This window comes from Eutrigla gurnardus (genome assembly GCF_963514095.1).
Source record: "Eutrigla gurnardus genome assembly, chromosome: 24".
In the NCBI taxonomy this organism is placed as follows: domain Eukaryota; kingdom Metazoa; phylum Chordata; class Actinopteri; order Perciformes; family Triglidae; genus Eutrigla; species Eutrigla gurnardus.
In genome coordinates, this window is record NC_139935.1 from 10,431,271 (window position 1) to 10,457,322 (window position 26,052).

Below are 26,052 nucleotides of genomic sequence, written 5' to 3' on the forward strand. Positions count from 1 at the left end.
CTGATTTCCTTGCTACCATGTTCCTGCGTTTTAGTGGATTTTGCCTGCCTTTGTTTGCATGGACTTGGTTGGGTTGCCTGCCTTTTTGGACTTAATTTGGAAGTCTTTGTGTGGGTTACCTCTTTTCCCACGTCCTTATTTGGGTCCTCTATCTGTTTTTTCTAATTGTGACATGTGGCAACTTGATCACTAGCAACAGAGATACCCCATGAAAGCGACTTTGTTACGCAATTGAGAAGCTAAGGGACCTTTTTTTTTTTTTTTTTTTTTTTTCTGCATAAAAAATATGCATGGTATCCAGTGGCTACAGACGTATTGTTTTAGTCTCATTTGAATTGAATATATGATGATTGTCAATTTTAAAAGATCATTTGCCAAGTCAAGGGGTGCAGTCGAATAGTCTTTTTTGCTTAGGAAGGTTCCTAACTGAAGAAGTGACCCGGAAGTAAACAAGTGGCCGCCATGATAAGAGCCGTTCGAATTCTCTAAATGCATAGGAAAGGAGCTCCAATGCTTCCTTTCAGAGCTCCTTTAGCATAGGATGCAACGGACCTTCCTATACGAAAGGAAAGGAGATTACGCCGACCCACAATTCTTTGCGAGAGCAACATTTAAAGTGACGCACACCTCAGCCGTTAATGAAAACAAACGATATGTGCATTTACATATTTAACAATGACTTTCATGCAGACATATAGTAATTGGAATAGTGATAATAAATGTGTGGACAGTGATAATAATTGAATGGTATTTATTTTTATTTATTTCAATCATGTTACAAATGTTTGACAAAAACGAAACTAAAACCACAAATGAAACGTAAATAAAGCAAACGGTCAAACAGGAAGGAGGAGCTGCTGGAACTGAAGCTGGTCAGTGAACCAGCTGTTTATAAAACCAACATGGGGAGAAGTGGACGATGCGCTTTTTGTAGTCCATTATTGTAGTTTCTCCAGCGCAGACGCACGTCAATCGCCGGTGCCGATCATCAGCTGTCAATCATCAGCAGCACTATAATGACGTAGCTTAGTGAAAGTCCGGTCGGATTCTCTGAGCACCGTGGTCGACTATTCCTAAGTCCTTTTGCGTTCTCCTATCGCCTTTCCTTGACCCCGTGACGTTTTCCCCAGAGGTCAAGGAATAGGAGATAGGAATAGGAGTTAGGACCTTATTTTTTGACTATTCGACTGCACCCAAGAAATTCTTTAGGTTTGTCATAGTGTCGTTTAGTGTGTCGTAGTGCTTTTGGATCATGATGATGACTTTGAGAATCATGAGTTCTAGTTCCTGACACTACAAATAAAATTAAATAGAACTTACCACACCTTTTGGCTGTCGTTTTTGTGTTTACGTATTTAAGTCTTATACTAAAACAATTATGACAAATTGCAACTTTCTTGAAGTGCAAAATTATCTTTTAAATTGATGTTACTCATCATTTGAAACATGCCTAAAAAAATGATTTTTCTTTTGCTGTTGACTAGCATACGTTGTTTAATTTTTCTCCCTTCAAAATAAGGTTCTACGTTGTCCACAGGAAGGGGCGGGACTTAACCTCACATGCCTTTTATTAGACGTGGCAATCAAAGGTTGGATATCTTACGCATATATATATATATATATATATATATATATATATATATATATATATATATATATATATATATATATATATATATATTATGCAGCTGTCTTAAGTACCTTGTATGTGGCACTTAGCTCAAAGCCTATTGGTTCCTGGGAGCTATACCACATTGGGGGGATGGGGGTGTCGCTATGTTGAAAGGCGGATTAAACCTCATTTGGTGTTCTAGTGAGTATTTGTTGCAGCAAGACAGTGTATGTAGGATTGAGTCAAAAATAAACTCCATGGTTATGAAGGAACATGTCAGCCAGTGCAACAGTGTGGCTCATTGATTTGTTTTTAATACTGTTTGGAGCTCCATGGCACGGAGAAGAAGATGGATCACCTTTTGGATACACACATAATACTTGTTTGTCAGTTTAGCACCGCACACAAGGAATACAGATGGGAAATTGCTTCTGATATGTGCAACTCTATGAATACCTCTATAACAATGGGATATATTTACTCTCTAAAAGCGTGTATGTTTGTGAGCAGGGCTGCATCACAAGATTTCTTTTATTATCAAATCACCTATTTCTTTCAATATTGTGATTAATGTTCATCATCATTATTTCATGCATTTTTTTTTCAGACATCCACATTCATATAACATTCAGATAAATATCACATCATGTATTTTTTTCAAGTAAAAATATTAAACAGCCGAGTAAAACTTTAGACGATCGTAAGCAATGTTTTTAAAAAATTGTTTTTGCTGTAGCCCGTTTAGTACATAAGAATTCAAACCTTCTCAAATTACTGTGATTATTTTTTATAATTTTTTGCTTGACAATATTCCAATTGGAATGCATATACTGTTAAAGTAAGAATTGTGGCCAAATAGCAATTGTTGAATATTTATGATTTTCAAAATAAATGTATTTTCCTTATCTTCCCTATTAGTCTTCCCCTCCCCTTTTCCGTCTTTTTGTCCTGATTTAGTGTTCCCCTCCTTTTTTCTGTGTATCAGCTCGTCAGCCTTGCCCCTATTCTGCTTCCAATCCCCCTTCAGCCCGCCCTCATGTTTGCCCACCTGTGTCTTGTTGCCCAATTTAGGCCCTGTGTATTTAGTCTGTGTTTTATGGTGGTTGTCGGTTTGTACTGTGTTGGTTGTGTTCTCAAGCCTGGTTGCTACCGTGTTCCTGCGTTTTAGTAGATTTTGCCTGCCTTTATTTGCATTGACTTGAAAACATACGGAACCGTGACTCAAAAACCGAGGTCCGGATTGAATTAACGTGCACCGTTACAGCGAGAATTATGGCCAAATAGCAACTGTTGAATATTTCAAAATAAATGCATGTTCCTTATCTTCCCTTTCGTACCGAACACATACGGAACGGTGACTCAAAAACCGAGGTCGGAAGCTGTTGGTAGTTGTGCGGTGTCAGCACAATGTAATGAAGAAACAAAATCAGAAGCCCGTACATGCCGCTGTGCTAAGGTGGATTTTCAGCAGCCATTTTCTTGTTTGAGCTGACGTCTTTCCAGGACTACATGACAGATCCTGGCAGCTGTAGACAGTAAAAGCTCCAATCCCTTCTGTTCTCTTTCACTAATCCATGCTGAGAAAGTGTTTCGTTTAAAACATCTTGTTGGCAATGATTGGTATGTCCTTTGACTCTATTAGCAGAACGCCACTTATTTATTCATGCAAGTGGTTTCATTTATATTTGATAAAAGGAAGGAGTCAGTGCCGGTCAGCATATTTAATTGATTTGGCCTGAAGATGAGTGGCGCATAGCATTATTTCAGAGAGCGGGTAATATAATTATATATATGTTTTTATGTCTTCAGTGTTCGAAGAAATCAACAGTAACATGTATTGATTCATTGACTTTATATCTGCACAAGTAGATTGTTTATATGAATAATTATATTTTAAAAATAATATAAATACAACAGGCATATGAATACATCTACAGGGACATAAAAATAGAAATATCAAAACATCATCACATACAGTATGTCGGGGCACATGCATACCAAAAAATGTAGATCAATTAGGATCATTTTTTCATGATGGGGAGGTGATCCAACAACACCATCAACCACCAGACCAGTGTTGGACACAAGGTGTGTGTGAAGTGATGCGTTAGTGATGTTTTTCCTTAACGTAACTTTTCCAAAACCAAAATACCAAAAATTGGTTTTCTAAACCTACCATTGGTTTTGGAGCGTAATGGCGTCCTGACGTAGTCCAGGCCCAGAATCACTAGATTTTAATTTCCTCAACCGCTGCAAGACTTTGTTGTGAACTACAATCCCTAGAAACCCTGTTATCCCTGTTCTATACTATACCCTTTTTCTTTTTCTTTCAGGATATCCCATCAAACTGGAGACCAGGTAACCGCCGGGCATCCTCGGCTCTTTCCTGTTCTGGATGGAGGAGTTGTACGGCAGCCACCGATCTCCCCGCAGGTTCGCGGGATGGGGAGCTCTGAGAAAGCTGCTTCTCTCGGCTGGGACTCCTTCACTCAGCTCGCCGCCTGAGGAGGCGCCGGAAACCATCTCGGTGGAGGGGCAGGGGGGGGAGCTAAGGTCCCGCGGGTGGACCGCAACCACGACCTGCCAGGCTCAGGCACAGCACAACAGGAGCATGTCAGGCCTGGGAGGCCCTTTATTGTTGTGTCGCTCGGCGGCGAAGGCCAACCTTTTGCTGTGGATGGGGCTGGCGTCCGTCTGCGTGGCCGCCGTCCAGGCCCAGCAGCACTCCATGGTCACAACCAATTATGGGAAATTGCGGGGAGTGAAGGTTACATTACCCAATGAGATCCTGGGACCAGTGGAACAGTATTTAGGGATCCCGTATGCGCTGGCCCCAACAGGGGAGCGGAGGTTCCAGCCGCCGGAGCCACCGATGTCCTGGCCGGGCATCAGGAATGCTACCCAGTTTGCTCCGGTTTGTCCTCAGTTCTTAGAGGACCGCTTTTTGCTCAATGATATGCTCCCCGTGTGGTTCACCGCCAACTTGGATACAGTTGTAACTTACGTGCAGGAGCAGAGCGAGGACTGCCTTTACCTGAACATCTACGTCCCCACCGAGGACGGTACGTCAACTGGTCGTATCTCCTCTCCGTTTTTTCCTCTTCCTGTATGTCTTTGTGTTGTCCCCTTATTTGCCTACCCTGAACTTCAAGGCCTTTTTTTACTTACAGGAATGATATATAGCTTGTTATTTGGGTTCAAATTAATGTCATCTCTTCACCTTTAAACTTCGTTATAGTTTGATGGTAAAGTAATGCTAACACAGCTTGTCATATCTGTCCTACAAAGGAAGGGACTGCCCGAGGTTTTTAAATTGTTTGGGAATATCCACCACTAAAGTTCAATAGAAACGGACCTTTGTTTTGGCATTTTTTCCCCTTTTACTCGAAAGAGTCAGAATTGTCTTCGGCCTTCAGGATGCTCCTCGGTTTTTATTCCAACATCTATTTTCCCACAACTCTTTATCACTTTAAATTGCTCGTACGGAAACACGACTGTCCGTCATTGACAGAATTTTTGGAACGTCCAAAGGGCCGTCCGTCATTTTGGCGGACTGGAGGCCTTGAAGCACACCTGTGATCACCACGGGTCACCGAGTGGTGCTGGTGCAGCTGTACCATCGCTGCAGAAGGAGATATTCACTGGAAAACAATTCACCTTTATATATGTCTAATTATTATAATACAAAAAAATCAAATTCAAATGACGGGTAGTAAAATGTTTTACTATTTTTTTTACAACCCACTGGGTTTCTCATCTACTCCCTATTACATTTTTGCAAAACAATTACGCAGTTGCAAGCTCAACACTTCCTGTATCCATTTAAAAATAAAAGCCCTCTTGCCTTTCATTGGACAGAATCCCTTAATGTGAAAAATAACTATTGACGTAATCCAGAACAACCAAGTGCTGAAAATAACATGATTATAGCGCGATGTCTCAGGAATGCCTTGAGCAGATTTCTTCAAATTTGGTATTAATCTCAAATATGGTGGTAAGAGGTATGACCTTACAAAACATAACGAAGGAATTAATTTGCCAAATTCATACAAATGTCTAATCAGACCTCTAACAACGAGGGAGTTATTCTATTTTTATTTTTGAATAGGCAGTTTACCAGTTTTTTTTAGACGGACACTTTTTTTTTATTGGTTAATCCATCCATCCATTTTCATATATAGGCCCAGGTGTTAATTTATTATACATCAGTTGGATTATTATGATTATTTGGATCATTAGGAAGGATACATAATATAAGGATATAATAATAATAATATATGATATAATAAATAATTGTTAGCCATATATTTGCCACAGGTTTACATCATAATTTGGATAGTATGATCTAGTATTAAATTGCATTCTATGTGTTATTAAAAAAAACATTTAAATTGTAACTTGATGACCCCTGCAGAAATCCCCGAATCGACATAATACTGAATGAATCAAGACAACGGGTAAACATGGAGGAAGTGTTGGGATATTATTAAAATTATTTTAAAATTTACTATGCGGGTAAGACTTCTTAAAATGCAGCTCAGTGCTTCTTTTCCCGGATTCTGAGTATCCAACTAATAGATCTTTCACAGACCAACTTATCCCAAGATTCATTGCGCACCGCTGATGATTGAATTTTAATCAACCACGAGCCGATCAGCAGCGGAAGATGCAGCAGAACACTCTCTCTCAGCCTGAAATATATATCATAAAGCATATCCTCCATCAGGATATCAAACAAAAATAATAAGAAATTATCTCTGGCACATTTGAATCAGATAATGGCAGTTGCTTCTTCTATGCACTTTCTTGTCGACATCAGCTGGTTGCTAGGCGATGGGACGAAAGGTGACACAAACAGGTCATCCTCTGTATGGAGCATAATCCAATGTCATGTTATGTAATTATTTTTTATTAAATTAGCTTACATGTAGCACAACACAAGGTAAAAATAGCATACTAGCTGCAACGTACCAGCATGGGAAATATTTTTACAATTGACTATTAATCAAATACAAATATCGCATTTCAAATTGTGTAAGAATAACGAAAAACGGCACATGGTGCAAACTATGCTTAGGTAATTGAATTTTTGATTGCCAACTCACGTTATTTCATATATATTTAATCTTCTGCTGTAGTCCAGTTGAAAATAAATGTTTCCCCCCTGCAGTGTATGTATCTGCTCTGTAAATCTCATATCCTGTGGAGATGTGTGTAGTTTATATTTGGCTTCATGGTTGCTTCAGCTAACCGTGCATTAACTTGTCAGAATGCTATTAGTTCATCATCTGCGTAGAGGGAAAACTTGTTTTCCTGGGCTCAGCCTGTCAACACTACCACGCCCCTTTCGAGGCTGACGGGAAAAAAATCACGGCTTAAACCCCCAATTTGACATCTCAGATTTGCCATCAATCATTTATTCCCAAATGTTAAAGTTTATTATATAGCATACCGGTATTTCTTTTATTTCACTACTTGTGATCAACAAAATGGCAATATTTGCACTAATAACCTGGGAGCTCTTCAAGTCTAATCAGTGAACACTTGTCTGTACAAAAGAGGCTGTCAGTCCAAGCTGCTTCGTATCATGACTGATAAGGGCACCGTTAAGCAAGAGCGACGTGAGATTAAAAATAAAAGGCGCAGAATGATTTCTACATTTGCTATCGAGCCAAACTCTCCATAATAGCCTGTTTTCTGCACACCCCCCTGTTCCAATGAGCACTTGTGACTTGGAGTGGGTGTTGGGGAGCACTTTACCCACCAGGTCCCGCAGCAGCGAAGACTGGGATGTGTGTAATGTAAAAAAAAATAAAAAATACACACACAGTGTGTCGAACATAACCAGGAGCGGTTGGAGGTCGGGGTCTGTTTTTAGGAAGCAGCTGGACAGTGTGGACGGCCTCCGGATGGATAGCGAAGCACATTAACGTGTCTGGCGGAGATCTTTGACAGCTCCGTGCTAAATTTAGTCTGAGCTCTTGAGTACATAGTAGATTAAAAAGTGCAGGAGAGGGATAATCTCACAATCCTGTGTTTTTTCAGTGGCTTTTCTCAAAATGATTCAGTATCTCCAAAAAAAAAGTAATTGTACTTGTCGAGGGCTGACACAGTTAGTCAGTGGACAGCAGTGCTGTATGTGTAATTCACATTTTCAGTTCAGTTTGGGCCTCATTTTACTGTTAACTGGTGATTATATCAGAGCTCTGTTAGGTAACTGCTAATGCTTTTATTGTGGAGGGTCTTCATCAGCACTTGAATAAAAGTAGGTCTAATCCACAAGATGTGAACGTATTATGTGGTCACTTAAATAATGCAACGTCGGTATTTCTTTTCATTAGGTTGGGCAAAAAATTGAAAATTTGTATGGGATGATTTTAAAACGCTACGTCATATCCGTTTCAGAATCAGCATATCCGGAAAAAAACAGCTAAGAGCCGCAAACAAATAATTGTGGATAGCAGGATAAAAACCTGCCCTTACATTTGAAATCCTCATAAATGTTCTCTTGAAGAGTAAAATAATTTTATTTTTATTTTAAGAATGGCAAAAAATCGCAATAATCGATACTACCAAATTGCAATACTAGAATCTTAATAAATCAGCACCCAAGTATTGTGATCGGATCAAATCTACTGTAGCTCCGTATCACGCTACATTCTAAGCCCTCCCACTTGTTAGGGGTCCAATCAAATGCAATGGATTTCAAAGACGCTCCAAATTCCCTTTCACTGGGACTTTAAGGGTCTACGACACATAGCTCTTCAGCTATTCTAGTCCTACCATCCACACCGACTGTTTGTTTGATTATAGTCGGTGATGATTGGCATGCCTCCCCATAACTCCCTGCTGCCGTCTGGCCTCCATAAATGTCCTTGCCCTCCTTGACCGCCAGCCGTCCATTATCTACAACCGCTTATCCTGTTCAGGGTCGCTGGGGGTGGGGGGGACAGCTGACACTGGATGAAGACTGGGTTCACCTGGACAGGTCGGCAGTCTATCACAGGGATGATACATGGAGACAGACAACCGTTGACGCCCATATTCACACCTATGGGGCATTTAGAGTCACCGATTAACCTGCATGTCTTGTGGGAGGAAGTTGGAGGACCAGGAGAGAGAACCCATGATTCTAACCCGGGCCTCTAATCAAGACCACCGTGCAGACCTGTCTTTAGTCAGGAGGGCCTTAATATCCCTGGTTACTAAAGGCCAAAGGGACTCATTTTTTTTTTTTTTTTTGGGACCCTCAGAACAAAAATGATACCAATGAAATGTTGATAAGGATCCTTTTTTGTGGTGGACATTAAAGGCACCCATGTTACTGTGCATGGCCAGAGCTAGTAATACCATTCATATTTTCCCGTCTCTTTTTCTGTTGCATGGATATCCAAATTCATCTTCCAAAACATACTGTTTTTCAGCACGACCACTATGACATTTTGAGAGGTTTTCATCAGATGAGGCATTTGGGAAACATGGCACACTACATTAGGCCAGGCAGCACTATGTCTCTAAGCTATTTTAAATGGATTCTTGAAAGCAGCGGGAGCCGCCGTGTGTTTGTAGATGAGGTGAACCTGTAGGAAAACACACCAGACGGTATGTGGAAATCAAAAAAAGTAGTGTTATGTTTGCCCAAACTCAAAATAGAATGAGGCCTGCTCCACATTTTAAGCTTGAACCAAACCAGTACTTTACATGACCTCTATCACGAAACTTCCAACAAAAACCTATTGGTATTTTTCTGTCACTCGGGACAATATTTTGCTCAAAACAAACTAAATGCATTGTGGATAAATTAGGTAGCAATTAGGGCTTGGCGATATGGAAAGAAATTGTATCACAATCATTTTTATGGACAAATAACATAATATAATTACATATATATATACACACACACACACACACACACACACAGACACACACGTATATATATACTTTTTTTTTTCTTTCTTTTTTTCTGTGAGACACGGAGATATGACAAGGTTAGTTTTTGCTTTATTTATTTTGTCTGCAGTTGAACATCACACAAACACTGTAGAACACTATAAAACTGAATTCTAAATAGATAAAACGACTACAGAACACAAACAAAATGGACAATTTTAATCCTGCTTTTTGTCTGATTTAAATATCCCAACTATCTCCACACTAGCGATTTCCTCGGACACGTCTTTTCATCAACGTCCTCATCTTTTGTCTTATATTTCTATCAAGGAAAAGTTATTCCGCGGTAATTATCGCTAGTTCTTTTACCCATCCCGAGTAGTAGGTGTTAATACCTTTCAGTGGTAGAGATACTTAAAAAGGTAGTACAAAACAAAACTGATGAGTGAGACAAAGTTGTCACTCATCTGACATTGTCAATGTTCCTATTCGGCAACAGCATCTCTTTGTAGGATTTGGGAAACTGTCACATGGTCACCGGTCTCATGGTTGAAAGTCTTCGGTTGCTAGGTCCATCTATATTTAATAGTAGGTTGCTAGCCCTGGATGTTGCATGGTAACGCGGGGGCATCCTTATTGCAACCAGAGACACAAACGTGCAGTGGGTGAACATTGTGTAAAGTCATAGTGTGAGATTGGCGGGGAGTGACATGCCTATCCCAGTAAGCGCTGGGATAGGCATCGCCGCCTGTCTTCTTTCTATCCCCTGAATTGGCCTTTTCAGAAATCCAGTGTAATGTCAAAACGTCCTGCCGGCTGCCGCTCGGGAAGGGATTTATAGTTTTACTGCACCTCAAGTGGGTTGACAGATTAAGCGTTGCCTGCGTCTTTGTCATCCGATTTGAAAGTCGAGAGAGGAAAAGCTGCTGCCCGTCCGCTATGAAACTGTATTGTTGTAGCCTTTTTTTTTTTAGATTTCCTGCTGAATCTGGTGGTGTCTGAAATGAAGAGGTCTTTTTCATTTGTGTGTTTTAAGAAGAGGCCACGAGGGTATAACTGGTGGTAAAGTTGGCTTCATCAGTGGAAGATGTTTCAAGACAATTCGCAGGGGGGAGACAATGGCACATCAGCCTTGTCTCTTATTCCTTAATTGTGGACATCTTCTACATTAGTACTGTTTTGCTGCTCGACCCGCAACTCCAATGTAAAACCCGGCGTAAAAGCTGCCTGTTACCTTCATAAGCCCGACCACAGGCACTACCCACAGCTTAATGTTCAGCGGCAGCCGTGATTTATTCCGAAAATAATTTCCCCTCTCTTTTCTTGTGCAGCCATTTCCTGAAATTAAAATACTCTTTGCATCACTTTGTATGAAGAAGGTACACTGAGAGAGAATGACTCAGAAGACATTTTCTCTTGCCAGTGCGGTTCAGTTATATTTACTTGCATCTTGTACCAAACACATGAAGTGGTTATGTAATTTGTAGGTTGTAAAGTAGCGCTTCCACTGTATTCAATAATAATACAAATAAATTGAACATATATAGTGCCTTTCAAGGAACCCAAGGACGATGTACAATATGGGCGGAGGGAAAAACAACCAGATATACACACAAAGAACACAAAAATCTAGGGGCCTTGGTGAACAGAAACATTTTGAGTGCTGATTTGAATGTGACGAGGGTGGGGGCGTTGCGGATGTCTGTGGGGAGGGAGTTCCAGAGGGTGGGGGCTGCCAAGCTGAAGGCTGTCCCCGAGGGTTTGCAGTTTGGTGCGGAGGGATTGAGAGCAGACCTGAGTCATACGACCGCAGTTCTTTCACCCATCCCAAGTAGTAGATGTTAATACCTTTCAGTGGTAGAGATACTTATAAAAGTAGTACAAAACAAAACTGATTAGTGAGACAAAGGTGTTACTCATCTGACATTGTCAACGTTCTGATTCGGCAACAGAATCTCTTCAGAGGATTTGGGAAACTATCACATGGTCACCGGTCTCATGGTCAAAAGTCTTTGGTTGCTGGGGCCCATCTATATTTAATAGTACATTGCTAGCCCTGGACGTTGGATTTGTTCCGCGTGTCCACATAACTGTAATAGCATTAGCGACACCAAAACCAGTAGATAGCATTCGGTGACTTTTTATTTTTTTCTTATTGCAACCAGAGACACAAACGTGCAGTGGGTGAACATTGTGTAAAGTCATAATACTGTGAGATTTGCGGGGGGTGACATGCCTATCCCAGTTAGCGCTCCCCTTGCTGCCCATCATCTTTCTATCCCCTGAATTGGCCTTTTCAGAAATCCAGTGTAATGTCATGGGGTATGTTGGTGGAGGAGGTCGGATAAGTACTGGCGGGCAAGGGGCATGGAGGCATTTGTAGGTCAAGAGGAGGATTTTGTATGTGATGCAGGACTTGACCGGGAGCCAGTGGAGGTGGATGAGTGTCGGGGTGATGTGCTGCCAGGGCTCAGTTGGGTTCGAACCCTGGCAACTGAGTTCTGAATGTATTGGAGCCTGTCCAGGGTGTTAATGGAAACCCGAACAGGACTCCATGTGTGCTAGATTCAGTTGTTTCGCCTTCTTTATGCATGGTTCACACCGACAAATGATCAGTATCAACTATAACAATAATTTCAATTTACTGCAATAAAAATCTGCTGAAGTTATGCTTTTTTTATGTATGCATACTGTATCACAATTAAATTAAAACATTTTAAATTGAATTCAATTAGTTTTTTTGCGTAACTGAATTCCAACAGCCAATTATTTTGAGAGACAAATAATCCGAAAAATACCTATACACGCACTACCTCACTGCACCTCCCCCACTTTTCAGCTGGCAAGTACCTATGACGTATATTATACGGTGACTTCGATCTGATTGCTTGCAAACGAAACTACCAGTACTTTTTAGTACCAGTCCATTTTGAATTTAGCATGCTAGCATAAAGTGTCTCATATACAATGACTACTGATACGAGGACACTCACGTTTACATGTGGGGTAACTCAATTGTGGGTCGTATATATTGAATTACACAATGCGGTCATGGTCGCTGCTTACACACCTGGTGGATATCTTCACTTTACTTATTTTGGCAAATCTCCATTTTATCTTAATTGGCAGCTGGCAGAATGTATTCACCTTCATACCTTCAAAGCCATTCACAACCTCGCCCCTCCCTACCTGTCTGACCTCCTTCACACTGCCACCTCCACCCGCTCCCTCAGATCCTCCTCTTCCATCCACCTCACTGTCCCCTCTGCCCAGCTCACCACCATGGGGAGCAGAGCCTTCAGCCGCTCTGCTCCCAAACTCTGGAACTCACTCCCATCTGACATCCGAAATATTGACTCCCTCCCTCAGTTCAAATCCTCTCTCAAAACCCACCTTTTCAGGACAGCATTCTCATTGTAGTTTTCATGATGTTTTTACTTGCACTTTTAATGTTTTTTTTATTTGTTTGCTCTTGTTTTAAATTGTAAAGTGTCCTTGAGTGACCTGAAAGGCGCTTCTAAATTAAATGTATTATTATTATTATAGCTGTATTTGGACATTTTAACCACAATTTATTTAGGTATTAGACACAAAATACAAAATACTTATCCTTTTAAGAGATGCGTTTAAGTCAACGAAGACACATTAATGGATGTAGAGCACACATAACAGTGTGCATTGTAATTCACTTGTGTAATTTAGGCATTTTAAATCGTGTATGAAATGTATGATTTAGCTGTAGCAAAAATGTGTATAGGAGAGTTAAAAAGAAATATTAAGTTGTTTATTTGCCAATTAATTTTGGCATCAGCATTTTTCAGCAACTATCAAGGCCAATAAAGCTGGCAATAGAACAGGCAAAGTGCCCTGGGGCCCAGACCTCCAGGGATCCAATAAAGGCCATGGTTAAAATCAAGCTTTTGATAATTTAGATTGTGCTCACATGGAACATTTGAAGTAGTTATTTGAAGTACTTCATACTAATTGCCAGGCCAGTAGTAGTGATATTTTTTGCATAGGAGTCGGCGGAAAATCCACTGAAACCCAGCGCCAGAAACCATCATGGCTGACCATCATTCACATAGAACTAGTTAGAATAAGTGAAACAAATGAGACCGTTTTTCTCTCGAGCCATGACAAAATGTGTCAAATTAGAGTAATGTGCAGATGAAATACGTAAATCCTAATATGAACTACGAGGAGCACTTAAGTAATGTGATTATTGCTGACTTCTAGATGCTGACTTGCTATCGTGGACCCGTAATAAATTGTCTACAACTTAAGTCGAGGTTGCAACCTCCACAGCTTCCCTCTAAATGGAGTCAAAAGCAACTAAATGTCCAACCATTTCCTGCAATTATTACTAGTTGCATAGATAGGAATTGTAATTGTCGGGGGGGATGGGGGGGGGGATCAGAATCAGATCTAGAATGGAAAGTCAGTGTGATTTTATTTAAATGAATGCTTGGTATATAACTGGGGAAAACATAAATATATATAACACAGTTTCAGGTGTATTTATTTAGTTGAAGAAGCTCTGTGAACCTGTGGGTGTCTTATATAACTGTAACCCCCCCCCCCCCCCCCCCTCTCGGCTCACTGCCACATCAAGTCGACCGACAAAACAACAGGAAGTGACATTTAGAGACTGTGCTCTTGTGACATTCAGTGCTCGGATGCCATCAGGATGTCTTCGAGGTAGCTCTGGGGGAAAAAACCCCACATGATGTCACATGACTCTGAATGATACACATCAGCATCGACAATAATTTAGACACCTTTTTTTCATTTGTAGAGCGCATGTTCGTTAGTGTCAGGCGTACTGTTCATATATCATATCAACTTTGTCTCCAACAAATTCAAAGAAACGAAACAGACCGTCCACCGTCCGGACCTCCTCCCTACGTGGACTTCCTCCGACTCTTTCAATCTAATTTGCGATTCGGCCAGAGCCAACTTAATCACCGATAAAATAGGTTTCCATTGAAAGGTTATTCACAATGCAAGGCAGACAAATACTACATCAAGTCCCAAGTCAACACTGGCACGTCCCGAGTCAAGCCCCATCTAAAGACAGGCAAGACCCACGTCAAGGCAGGCAAGTCCTAAGTCCAGAGCCAAGTCAAGACTGACAAGTCCAAAGTCAAGTCCCAAATCCTGAATCAAGACTCAAATCAGACGGGCATTCCCAAGAAATGACAGACAAGTCCCAAGTCCTGTACTCGTAGTTTCAAGTCCTAAACACGTCCCAATGAGCTCTTCAACGTGATACCATTCTAACTGGCGCTAACTGGTGCCCAGCAACGTAATATTAGTTCTTCGGGCTCTCTCCGGCGACCTTATTGGTTGCCGTCGGGTTGGATCCAACAAAGTAGATCTGGGGAATGAAATATCGACTTGTTGGAAATGACTAGTAACAACGTTAGTTGATTAAGGAAACAAAGAAACAGTTCTACGTAACGCAGCTTAGATTATTTATAGTACGTATTGATATTATAAGGCTGAGGTGCATATATGTATGCATTGTATGTATTATAATTTATCATGCCTATATCTGTGTGTGTGTTTGTGTGTGTGTGTGAGTAACCCGAGCAGATGTGAATGTTCACGCTCGGCCTAGTTACACTGACATGGCACTAGTCCATGTTTGTGCAGCTTGCCCTCGCAGTATTGTGCAAACACGCCGCCGTCCCGGCTCCGCCGCCACATTATGTGCCTGTTGAGACCTATTTGTTGATCTGCACACATGCAGGATGCACTCCACAGTGGAAGAGCTCAAGGAGGATTGGACCGGTCTGGATAATGAGTGCAGTTTTTTTTTTTTTTTCTTGCAAAAACGTAATTTTCATTATAGTGGACGATATTATTGGTTGGTACTATTATTAGTACCAACCAATAATATCATGACAATCCATCCATCAATCAATCGGAGCTAGAGAAGGTCAAATAGAACAGTCAAATCAAATTCCCATGAAATGTTATGTCCCGCCTCTGATCCTGTTTCACAACCTTAAACACTTTGCTGGTCAATGACATTGACTTTTCTCATTTATTCCCTCTGAAATATCTCTTTTGTATTCATGTGAAAACACTGCCTTCAAACTACTCAATCTATTCAAGTTTCTGGCCCCCAGTATGTATTTGTTACTGAATAGAGCCTGAATGCATCGTAATGTAACTCAACATTTTTTGGACGTCCTGCCTGTCTGTCAAAGCTTACTTCCTGATTGCACTCTGCCGATCTGGAGCACTCGTTGCTCCGGTTCGGTGATGCGTTCAGAGTCATAGTCTCTGTGGTTTTTCCAAATGACCTACTCTGCCTTTAATGCTTCAGATCGCTATTTTTTTTTTTTTCCTGAATATCGTCCAATAAGCGACTGAACAGAGCAGGTACGGTTGGTTCCATAGACTTTTTTTTTTAAAGGTCTGAAAGGAAATTTTCTCAGATGAAACAACCAACAAATGCGGAAAAATGCAATCAGACAAAACTTCACAGACATGTTTGAACTTTAATATCATTAGTGTGATATCTTCTACGAGTCGGACCTTTAGCCTGGGCAGATAGCGCTTGCTAATGATACGCAAGCCCACAGTGCTATCAATCCATTCTTCGGGTATTTGCCCGTGACTGTTAATGAGTTGTTTTGGCTGCTTGAACTGAACTTGGTCACAAATTGCTGTTTTCTTTGTGCTGCCGGGTTGCTGTGTTGCTCCTTGTTAGTCTCAGACACTTTATCAAACCACAGCCTGTTCAGCTCGCTATGAATTTGTTCACACTTATTTTTTTTCTTCTCACAATAAACCCAAATATGTTTTTTGGGGTGATTTTTTGGGGCTTTTTTTCCTTCCTTTTTTTATTTTAAATGTTATCCCTTATTCTACTTTTCTCCTCAACACTAGGGGCCAACTCAAACACGCAAGGCGCAGATTTCAACAGTAATGATGGTGGTGCTGATGAAGGTATTTTTCTATCTCCCCCCCCCCCCCCCCCTGCCCCTTTTTGACCGACAAATAAAAGCCTGACACTTGTGCATGACGGCAAACCTGCAGACCTCTTTTTTTTGTAGTCTTCTTTTTTATCCCCATCCTTCCTCCCCCCCTTGGAGTGCACTCCTCTCGCTCGGCTGTTCATTTCCGTTTCTTTCCTCCTTTGGATGTAAATCCAAGGATTTTGTCCGAGGTGAACCTTGAAACATAAAGGAGATCTCCCGTCGTTGCCGATTCAAATGTGAATCTATCTGCATGTTATTTCTCCTCTGACAAATTAAAATTTGAACGCGATCATGTCTCTTCCCCTTGTTACATTTCCTTTTTTTTTCTTCCATCGCTCGGTCAAGCATGAGCACTAACCCATGTTGTTTTGACGGTGGGAATTTGTTCACCGGTGGCTCGTGGGGCAAACTAAAGAAATCCTGCTTCTATTAACACCTCTGCATGACAATAACCAAATAGTGCCGTTCTCTCCGGGGTATCGGGTTATCCGTGGGGACCGGTAGATGACTGGAGGTGGAAAGGAGATGTTTCAGTTAAAGGGCATGGTTTGACTCCGGAGGGGGGAGGGGAGACATGCAAGTGCCAGAAAAAGCAGTGACATTTGTGAACAGCACGGGCAGTTGTTCACTTTTTTACGGCTGTTGCTCTAGAGAGTGATATTTGACATAATCCTCACCGTGGATTCTTCTACATGAGTTAGTGTTAACCAGGCGGCAACTCCCTGTGTTGAAAATGTTTGTGTTTTAGCTAAAGTCATCCTGACTGAAAGAAAATGAAAAAATGGTGCAGGCACATCCGATTGAAATAGATCAATTTGAAAATAAAAGAATGGTGGTAAAAACGTGTCCGTGTATGCGAATCCCGATTTTGTGACAATTTAACAAACTGCTGTTAGACCGCGTTGCAAGTACGCTACCAGGGCTGTAAACTAGCGGTCGCCACTCGCCAAATGCGACTAAAATATTCCCCTGGCGACTTAATTTTTGAGGGATACATGCCACTGGGGCAGGTAAATGTTTGTCCCGATGGTTGGCTCTTGCAATAAATTATGCATGATATAACAAAACATTGTAGTAGCTGTAAACTAATAAATTATGACGGTAGCAAACGTCAAGCTAAACCGGTGATTTGTTGTGTGTCACACTGAAGTAGCTCCCCCGACGTCACCGCTGTAGAAAATAGTTCCCCCGAAGCAACGTAGCGTGCGTGTGACCGCTCTTTAAAAGTTTGGCGCAGTGAGTGAGACTCGAGCGCAGCAATGTGGCGGCATATCCCTGGTGTGACCGAACCAAAGAGGAAAAATACAGAGGAGATAGGTAGAAAGGAAGGTGACAAAGAAGGCGAAACACCGACGAAAAAGCAAAAGTGAGAATACTGTTATCTCAATGAAAAGTACTGAAACAGATGTATATGCAACAAAAAGAGGCAATTTATTATTTGGCCGGTAAAAAATGTACTTGGCCGGTAGATTCTTTCATCTACCGGTCCCCTTGGCAGGTGAGCCAAAAAGTTAGTTTACAGCCCTGTACGCTACACACCCAGTGTGTTTTGGAATCTGTTTAACACTGAATTTGAGATTTATTTTTGGCTGGAAAATACATTTTGTGACGTCGTTATTCCAAACTGAGCTGCTGCTGTGATGGATCAGGTGCTAATTACATGCAAATTGGAAGTGCATTGAAAAGGCACGGTGCAAAATTGGTGTTTCTTTGTCAAAATTGGTGCCAATAAACGAGTCTGATCTTGATATTATATCAACTAATCTGTAGATGCAGACGATGTTTAATCAATCAGGCTGAAATAATCACTTTTGTGTCAGTCCCAGATATGCCGGGTAATCAAACGCCATCCTGTCTAAGTTCATAACTTCATCCAGAGATGCTCAGTGCATTTCAATGAGCTGTATTCACTGGGAATAGCAAGCAACAATCGGCTGGTTTACTACAGCTGTATGAACCCAAAACAAACAATTGTGTTGCCATTTAATCACAATAAAAAAAAGATAAAAAAGGATGCAGGAGTATTTACATAATGAGGAAAATTTGTAACATGTGACATACAACTTTTAAAAATGCTTGTTTTCTGAATGGAGCTAGGCTACGCTAACACTGAAGCTACTCCGTAAACACTTAAAATGACATTGTATAGGCATAAATACAGCAGCGACGTTGTTGTTTGTGCCAAAGACAACAGTTCGTACACATAGTTTAATTTTTCGCGCTGACTTTGTATTTGCTGCTTTACTGCTTTAATGTTGTGCTTGTTACATAAAATGATGTATCATAAAAGTTGATAATTCACAGCAAATTGAAACAAATTTAGACATAAAATGTCACATCGATTAGATTATTAATATGATAAATGTACAATGCACTATCGAAGACAAAAAATGTCCCTTCACAAGAGAATTGGTTTCCTAAGGTGATAACTCCGGGACGTCCTCTGTGGTCTAGGGAAAACCATCGTATATCGAACAGATGTACGCTTTGCCTCGAATTTGAAGGGGCCAGATCTAAGTTTGATGTGTTGAAATAGATTCAATCGGCCCACAGCTGGACTTGGAAGATTATGTAGGCAGAACAGCATCTTCAAGCTCTGGTTGACTTGTGTTTTGGGGGTTGCACGCGCAGGATCGATGCACTCTGACTGTTGGAACATCTGCAGTGGCAATGAATTACTCCTGTGGATCCCCTGTGGTTCCAGCCAGACCTCAGTGTGCTGCAGAGAGAGCTTGCCTTGCAGCACTGCAGACGGGAGCGTACCTATGTTGCCCGGGTCCTATGTCCCCCGCTTTGTATGGGACCGGGCAGCATAGGACCCTTTTTTAAGATACAATTTACAGCCTAATCTCTCTTCATAATGTTTGGATATGCGTGTCACGTGGTCTTTAATCTACCGTAACAAAATGCTGAATTAAATCAGCGAAGGCATAGGCTTATGTCATGCAATTTGGCAATTATGGAAATTGTGGTGGAAAAAATAAACCCTTTCTAAATACAATTAGGACCCGTTAGGAATTGCGGGGAACATAGGACCTGGGGAACATAGGACATAGAACCTGGGAAACATATGACCCAGGGAACATATGACCCAGGGAACATAGGACCCAGAACCCAGGGAACATAGGACCCCGGGGAATATAGGACCCAGGGAACATAGGGATGACCCCCTGCAGACAACCCGACTCAGACCTTAGTGCTGTACTCGAACAAAACACTTGTTACGCAAGTTTGCTCTTTTACTGTCAGGCGTTCTTTTGTCCAACGTGTCTTAAAGGGGACATGTAACGCACATTTTCAGGTTCATGCTTTTATTTGCAAAGTAACTATACCCAACACTGTCAATCATAGGATTGCGATTGACCCTGGGCTAAATAATGGGCTAAATAATGACTGTGTGAATGGAGAGTGTAGTTGGGGGGCTGTATTGAACAGGAAGTTGGTTCTGTGGAGAGAATCCTTTAACTGCTATTTGTATTCGTCCAGCGAATAATGGTGGGAAGCGCTGAAAGCAATGGAAAATCTGGATAGAACCCCCCCGGAACAAACTCCATACCCACACCCCCACCCATGTAAAGATGAGTAATGTGTGCCACGCCACGCAGCCAGCGGAGGAATATATTATCCCCCGGGCCGGCGTGGCAGTGATGAATGTCGGGGACGAAGTTGCTGCACAGTCACCCAGGCGGCTCCACGGGGCCCGAGAGAGCGACGACACTGAGACGGAAAGATGGAAGAGCACTCGGAGGCGTTGGGTTTCTTTAGTTTTAAGTGCACTCCGCGCTGACAGGATGGGGACGCGGGGGCAACTCCCTCCTTCCCTGGCCGTAAAAAAATCTCCAACCAAATAACCCCTTGGAGGAATAGCAAAGTTTGACCAAAGCCTCCCCGTCTCCCTCCATCCACCAAAAGGAGATGGGTAGTAACAGTCAATTTGCCTGTTTGCTTGACGGAGAGCCCGCCAAGTAGTTCCGTCTGAGCCTGCAGCCGCCATCAAGATGCGTATCAGTTAGAGACTATGACAAGTTAACAGCGGCACTCGTGTTTTATGTGCATCTGCCTCTTCAAGGTTGTTGCGGCCGCCCACGTGGCTCCACCGGGGGGGTGAGGGGGTCTTATTGACAGCGGTCCGCCGTCCTGCCTCTGTAATTAGCAGGCTTGTGTTTAACCGGGGTGAATCTGTGCGGGGTCGGTCCAGGACGCCGCTCCTCAGGTTCACTGTTTAAACCCCCCCCCCCCTCACTCCGCACTGCTTGGCTGCAGGATTAGCAGCCCACTCAGAGCACAGTGGAGATTAATAACCTGTCACTGCGGGTTGTTTTCCACTCCTTGCCTCACTGTTTTCTTTTGCGGAGGAGGAGAATGATACACTCCTCCTTGCCCCCGTGCCTCCCCCTGAAGCAAAGCCCCGATCTACAGCCGTACGTCTTGCCACGGCTGGGAGGGAAGACTGTAATTGTAACATCCCATTGAAGTGGAATAGGAGCCATTTAACTGATTTCAGAGGTCATGTGACTAGAACAAAATACTAATGGTTAGCTTGTCCTTTTCTTTAATTAGTGTAATCAGGGTTAGCCAATGTTAGCAAGCTAGCTAACTAGCCAACCAGCACCCGCCCATTGCTTGGCTAGCTACCGTAGATTCTCCAGGCAGCATGCTATCTCGCTAATTTCACTTGAGTCAAGGCCTTTACATGCTGAGCCCGTTTTTTTTTTTTTTTATTCGTCCAAAATCATCGCACGTTACAAAAACTAGAAGACAAGCTCACGTTTCAATCACATTTTCGCGCACTCCGAAGCTTTTGTCAAAAAAGTTTTCAGAACAAGTCGGATTTCCGCTTCGTTGGAAGGTGTTTCGAGGCGGTCCCAGTCGTGCCGCAAACAGGACCTGGGTGCGATCCCAGGTTTGGGATTCTTTGTCAAGTTTGCATTGTTTTTTCCATCGGGTACTCCGGCTTCCTCCTAGAGTTCCCCTGGCATTTAAAGTCATTACACAGCACAGACCGAAGCATTCAAACATTCACATTCCTGAGTATCCGCCAAATTTCCAAGAACTATATAAAAAAAGCAGATGTTCAAATAATGGATGAGTCTCAAGGTCAGTCTTTATGTTTTATTAGAACACAGTTACGCTTCTTTATCTGAAGATTGACGCTATCCATTCCGACGTCGGACGCGGAAATCCAAAAGGTCATAATCCACGAATTTATGCTCAAAGATTCCCCCTCACCAAACTCTCTGGTTGTGGTTACCCTTCCCGATAAACCCTGTACCCTGCAAAAAATGCACTTAATGTAAGGCTAAACGATGCATTACCCAAAATTTGTCTTTTACAATTTCCCGCAGCATAATGACATTGGTATCTTTTCGAATGTATTTATTTTTATTATGCATTTTTTTCCTTCATGTTCTTCTTTTTTTGAAAACAATGAAAACAATAATTCTGTTCGAAGACGTTTGCTTTAACTTATAGAGTCTCAGATAAAGGCTCAGCTGAGGTAGAGACGGCGGACACATTATCGTGGCTTTGAATCTCCGGCTCGCCTCGCTATTTGACATTTCCCTCAGCAGACGCTCTCATCCAGAATGACATTTGAGAGACTTCCAAGCAGCCTGGTCGGCAGGGCCACGGATAATGGCTTTGTTCAGCTGGTGGTTCCGGGCGACCGAAGCTTACTGTATAGCACAGGACATCTGAAAGACGCCGGGCCATGCAAGGACAACAAAAAAAAAAAGGATAAAGGCTGCCTGTTTTACGTCGTGTGCTTCCTGGGGACTCGGCGTTTGCGTGAAAACACCGCCGGCTGATTTATCGCGAGCCCCCTTGCTTGTTGGGAGGATTTATCATCTCCTTCCATCTTCTGTCATGCAAAAGGGCGCACTCTTAATTTATAATCACCACCTACACATGTACTAATCACCCAGCTTAATCACAACTGGAGAGCCTCGTAAACAAGGTATTCATCCGGCCTAATTGCAGCATTCCCTGCACATTGCGTGAAGAATGAGCGGAGACGGATGTAGAGATTTCAGGGTTAAAGTCTTTTAGAGTCATTTATCCTTCTGTTAAATTAAAAAAGGTCAAGCTGCTTGGTGATAACAAAGAAACGCCTGTTGACCATGACCGTAATTCCCTCCAAGCCGTAACTTTAGTGTTTCGTCTTTAAACGAAAGCTGCCATTATTATATTTTCATTTCTTTGATAGATTTTTTTTTTTTTTTTTGAATGAGACGATGTGGATCAAATTGTACACCATGGATCAGCCGACTGATTATACAGACGAAAATTAGCTCATGACAATCTATTTCAATTGATGCATTTCTCAATAAATCATATAATAATCAGAATATCTATGTATATTTTAAGAAACTAATGCCAAATTGTGGGATTGGAGCCATTGATGGTCGAATGGTAATTTTTTCAATGTGGTTTTCCACCAACAGCCTCACAGCAGTTTGCAAAACATCACGAAATTTGAAATCCTGTGATCCGTGTACGAATTTTCCAATATTTTGATGTCACTCATGTGCATGTATTCTGATTGGAAGTATCACCTGCACTAGAGTTCTCGACGGGTCGGGTCGGCCCGAAAAACCCGACGGGTTCAGGTCTAAAATATAAGCAAGTGACTCGGGTTGGGTTGGACCTCGGGCTTAATTTTTTCCGCTCAGTGAAAAAAATGTTTTATTAATCATCACTGCTGTTCACTGTAAAGAAAGTCTGGCTGCTGCGTGTAACGTGCATCATGGAGAGGGGCGGGGGCAGACCTTTAGCCTGGAGAAGTAGATGGAGTTGGTGAACCCACGGGCCGGGTTCGGGCAGATAATCCATGTTGATGTGTCGGGTTACATCGGGTCAGGGCTTTAAAAGCCACGGGCCGGGTCGGGTCGGGTTGTAATTTTCAGGCCCGTTGAGAACTCTAACCAGCACCATGGTTTCTTTTAGTCAACAAAAAACACTTTGTTAGGTTCCTGATGGTTGTTTTTAAAATGAATAGTTTATTTCACTTCGGGGACAATAATACATCGCTAGCTCCGTACGATGCATATTCAAAAATATCCTAATTAACTTTTCATTGGCATTGTACATTATTTTTTTTAACCTTTTTATTTCTTCTTCTGCAGATATCCACGATGAGAACGGGTTGAAGCCGGTCATGGTTTACATCCACGGAGGCTCCTACATGGAGGGAACCGGCAACATGATAGACGGCAGCATCCTGGCCAGCTACGGGAACGTCATCGTCATCACGATCAACTACCGACTGGGCGTTCTGGGTGAGTCCACCAATCTGGGCCCTCTAATTAGCTTGAAGCCCAAACAGTTATTGATTTAATGATTGATGTAAGGGGTCCAACTGTTTCACCAACTGGATGGTGTTTGCGGGAAGCAAAGCTAGACATGGATGATGTTATTATTTGAGAGAACACGTAGGGAGTTGGCAGATTTTGAATCTTTGATACCGTCAATTAAACTGGCAACACGTGTTTGATTCATCTTGAATGGGTTTTGCTGCCTCCAGCTATCGTGCCCCCCCCCCCCCTATGCCAATCAGCTGCCTTCAATCACGCAGCCTTGAAACCCCCCCCTCTAAGCCAAGATAACCCCAATGCAAATTAAGGGAAGACACTGACATTTGTAGCTTTTTCAATTACTTTAATCATTCGACAGCATCAAACTTTCCATGTCGGGGAGAATTGATCCGTCGTGATGTGAGTCGGTATCTTCGCCGTGCCGCTCTGCATCTTATTTTTGTAAGATTAAAGGAGTTTCCGGATTCTTTATCTCGCCTTTGACGTAAAGGTTTGGGGTCTGAATGTTTGTAGCCCAGGAAAATGTCTTATGACATCAAAGGTTAGGAGGCGAAGAGTTTTGAAAATCAGAGCGCTGGTCTTCCAAGAAAAAATTTTAGTACAACCTTTAGCTGTGATTTAATAGCGATAACCAGACGAAAAGGATGCTGAAATAACTCCATAATGATGGCGATCAGTAAAAAGTGTCATGCTTTGTTAGGTCTGTCTGCAAGACCAATAGCTCACTACTTTTAAAACGCTGGTTTTCTGAATAGAGTCTGGTTGATGGGTGCTAGGCTATGCTAACATTGTAGCTGCTCCATCAACACTCCAAATAAGGTCATCTAGACATAAACACAGCAGAGACCTTGTTGTTTGGACCACAGACATTTCTGGTTCCTCCACATAGTCTGGTCTGGTCTCTGGACTAATGTGAGCTACTATCTAGACCTCTGGGGGACCACAGACAGTCTCTGGTTTCTCCACATAGTCTGGTCTGGTCTCTGGACTAATATGAATTACTATCTAGACCTCTGGGGGACCACGGCAGTCTCTGGTTTCTCCACATAGCCTGGTCTGGTCTCTGGACTAATGTGGGCTACTATCGTAGACCTCTGCGGGACCACAGACAGTCTCTGGTTCTTCCACATAGTCTGGTCTGGTCTCTGGACTAATGTGAGCTACTATCTAGACCTCTGGGGGACCACAGACAGTCTGGTTTCTCCACATAGTTTTTTTTTCTTAAGGTTTCTTAGTCTGTGCCTTTATCCTTCGTTACGTTACTCCTATGATAGTCTTGCGGAGGTGGTTGCACTTACATAAAAATGGCCACCGCTCTGACCATCCTGCTGTGTTGATTTGAATGGGAATGTCCGTTCTACTATTTTATTCCTACGGTGTGGTCAACAGAAAAAGGCTAAACAATATGGTTGGTCGAGACAGTGTTGAAGTGAATCCACAGCACATCATATGTGTTCATGCTAGCGCCACCGCCGCTCCGCTTTGCTCCCCATTTGTTATGAGGCTGAGCTGTCTGCACCAGTCACTATATTTAGTCGCCTGTGAGCCGGGGGGGAAAAGGTGTTCTGGAAAAAGTGTGCACGGCTGAGAGGAGGGAGGGGGGAAAAAAGAGATGAAGAGAGAGAGAGAGAGAGAATGCAGATGAGGATACAGATAGAGGCAAGGAGGGGGCGGCAATGTAGAAATGGTGATCTTGTTAGGCGGCAGAGTTTGATGTGAAAAAAACAAAAAATCACAATGTGAACGTGACAGAAAAAACAGTGTTCTGTCTCCGCTAATTGACTCGCTGATTCACTCGGATGTGCTTATCTTGAAATTTCGATGTCGCTGGAGGGGAAGATCCGTGCACGGAAAGGTGAGGGCCAAAACAGCATTGAGCAGAACTGGACTCATTAGTCTCTTTGGGGTCCCCGTGGCATCATTAAGCGTAATGGGCCGGTGTTGTGCAAAAATTTGTGTACCTAGAACTACATCATCGTGTTTGATCATTTGGTAGATAAGCGTTTTTTATTCTTACCGACATTTTTTTAGATAGACTCAAGGGGGCGCTGTTTTCAGTCTGCAGTTATAAGATAACATTTGTTAGATTCACAGCGGGAATATTTGCAGTATGAGAGCAACAACAAAAAATCCAATTAAATATAGTGAGTTAAAATGATGCACATGAAATAGGAACATATAAAATGTTGCTATATAGAATATTGACAGCTTTGAGCATAGCCGCTGGAGCCACCGAGGTCACAAA

The 26,052-nt window shown here is 42.2% G+C and overlaps 1 protein-coding gene across 2 annotated transcripts in view; it reads left to right on the plus strand.

The window, feature by feature from the left end:
• Positions 1 to 26,052, plus strand: part of nlgn4xa (neuroligin 4 X-linked a) — a 69,149-nt gene that overhangs the window by 7,950 nt on the left and 35,147 nt on the right. Inside the window, exons 2-4 of one of the 2 annotated variants that reach the window (XM_084004638.1) lie at positions 3,946 to 4,674; positions 16,403 to 16,462; positions 23,619 to 23,771. In XM_084004638.1, coding sequence (XP_083860764.1) covers positions 4,008 to 4,674; positions 16,403 to 16,462; positions 23,619 to 23,771 — 880 coding nt within the window. In that variant the 5' untranslated portion in view covers positions 3,946 to 4,007. The remainder of the gene's footprint in view (positions 1 to 3,945; positions 4,675 to 16,402; positions 16,463 to 23,618; positions 23,772 to 26,052) is intronic. The other variant, XM_084004639.1, reaches the window with a different exon arrangement.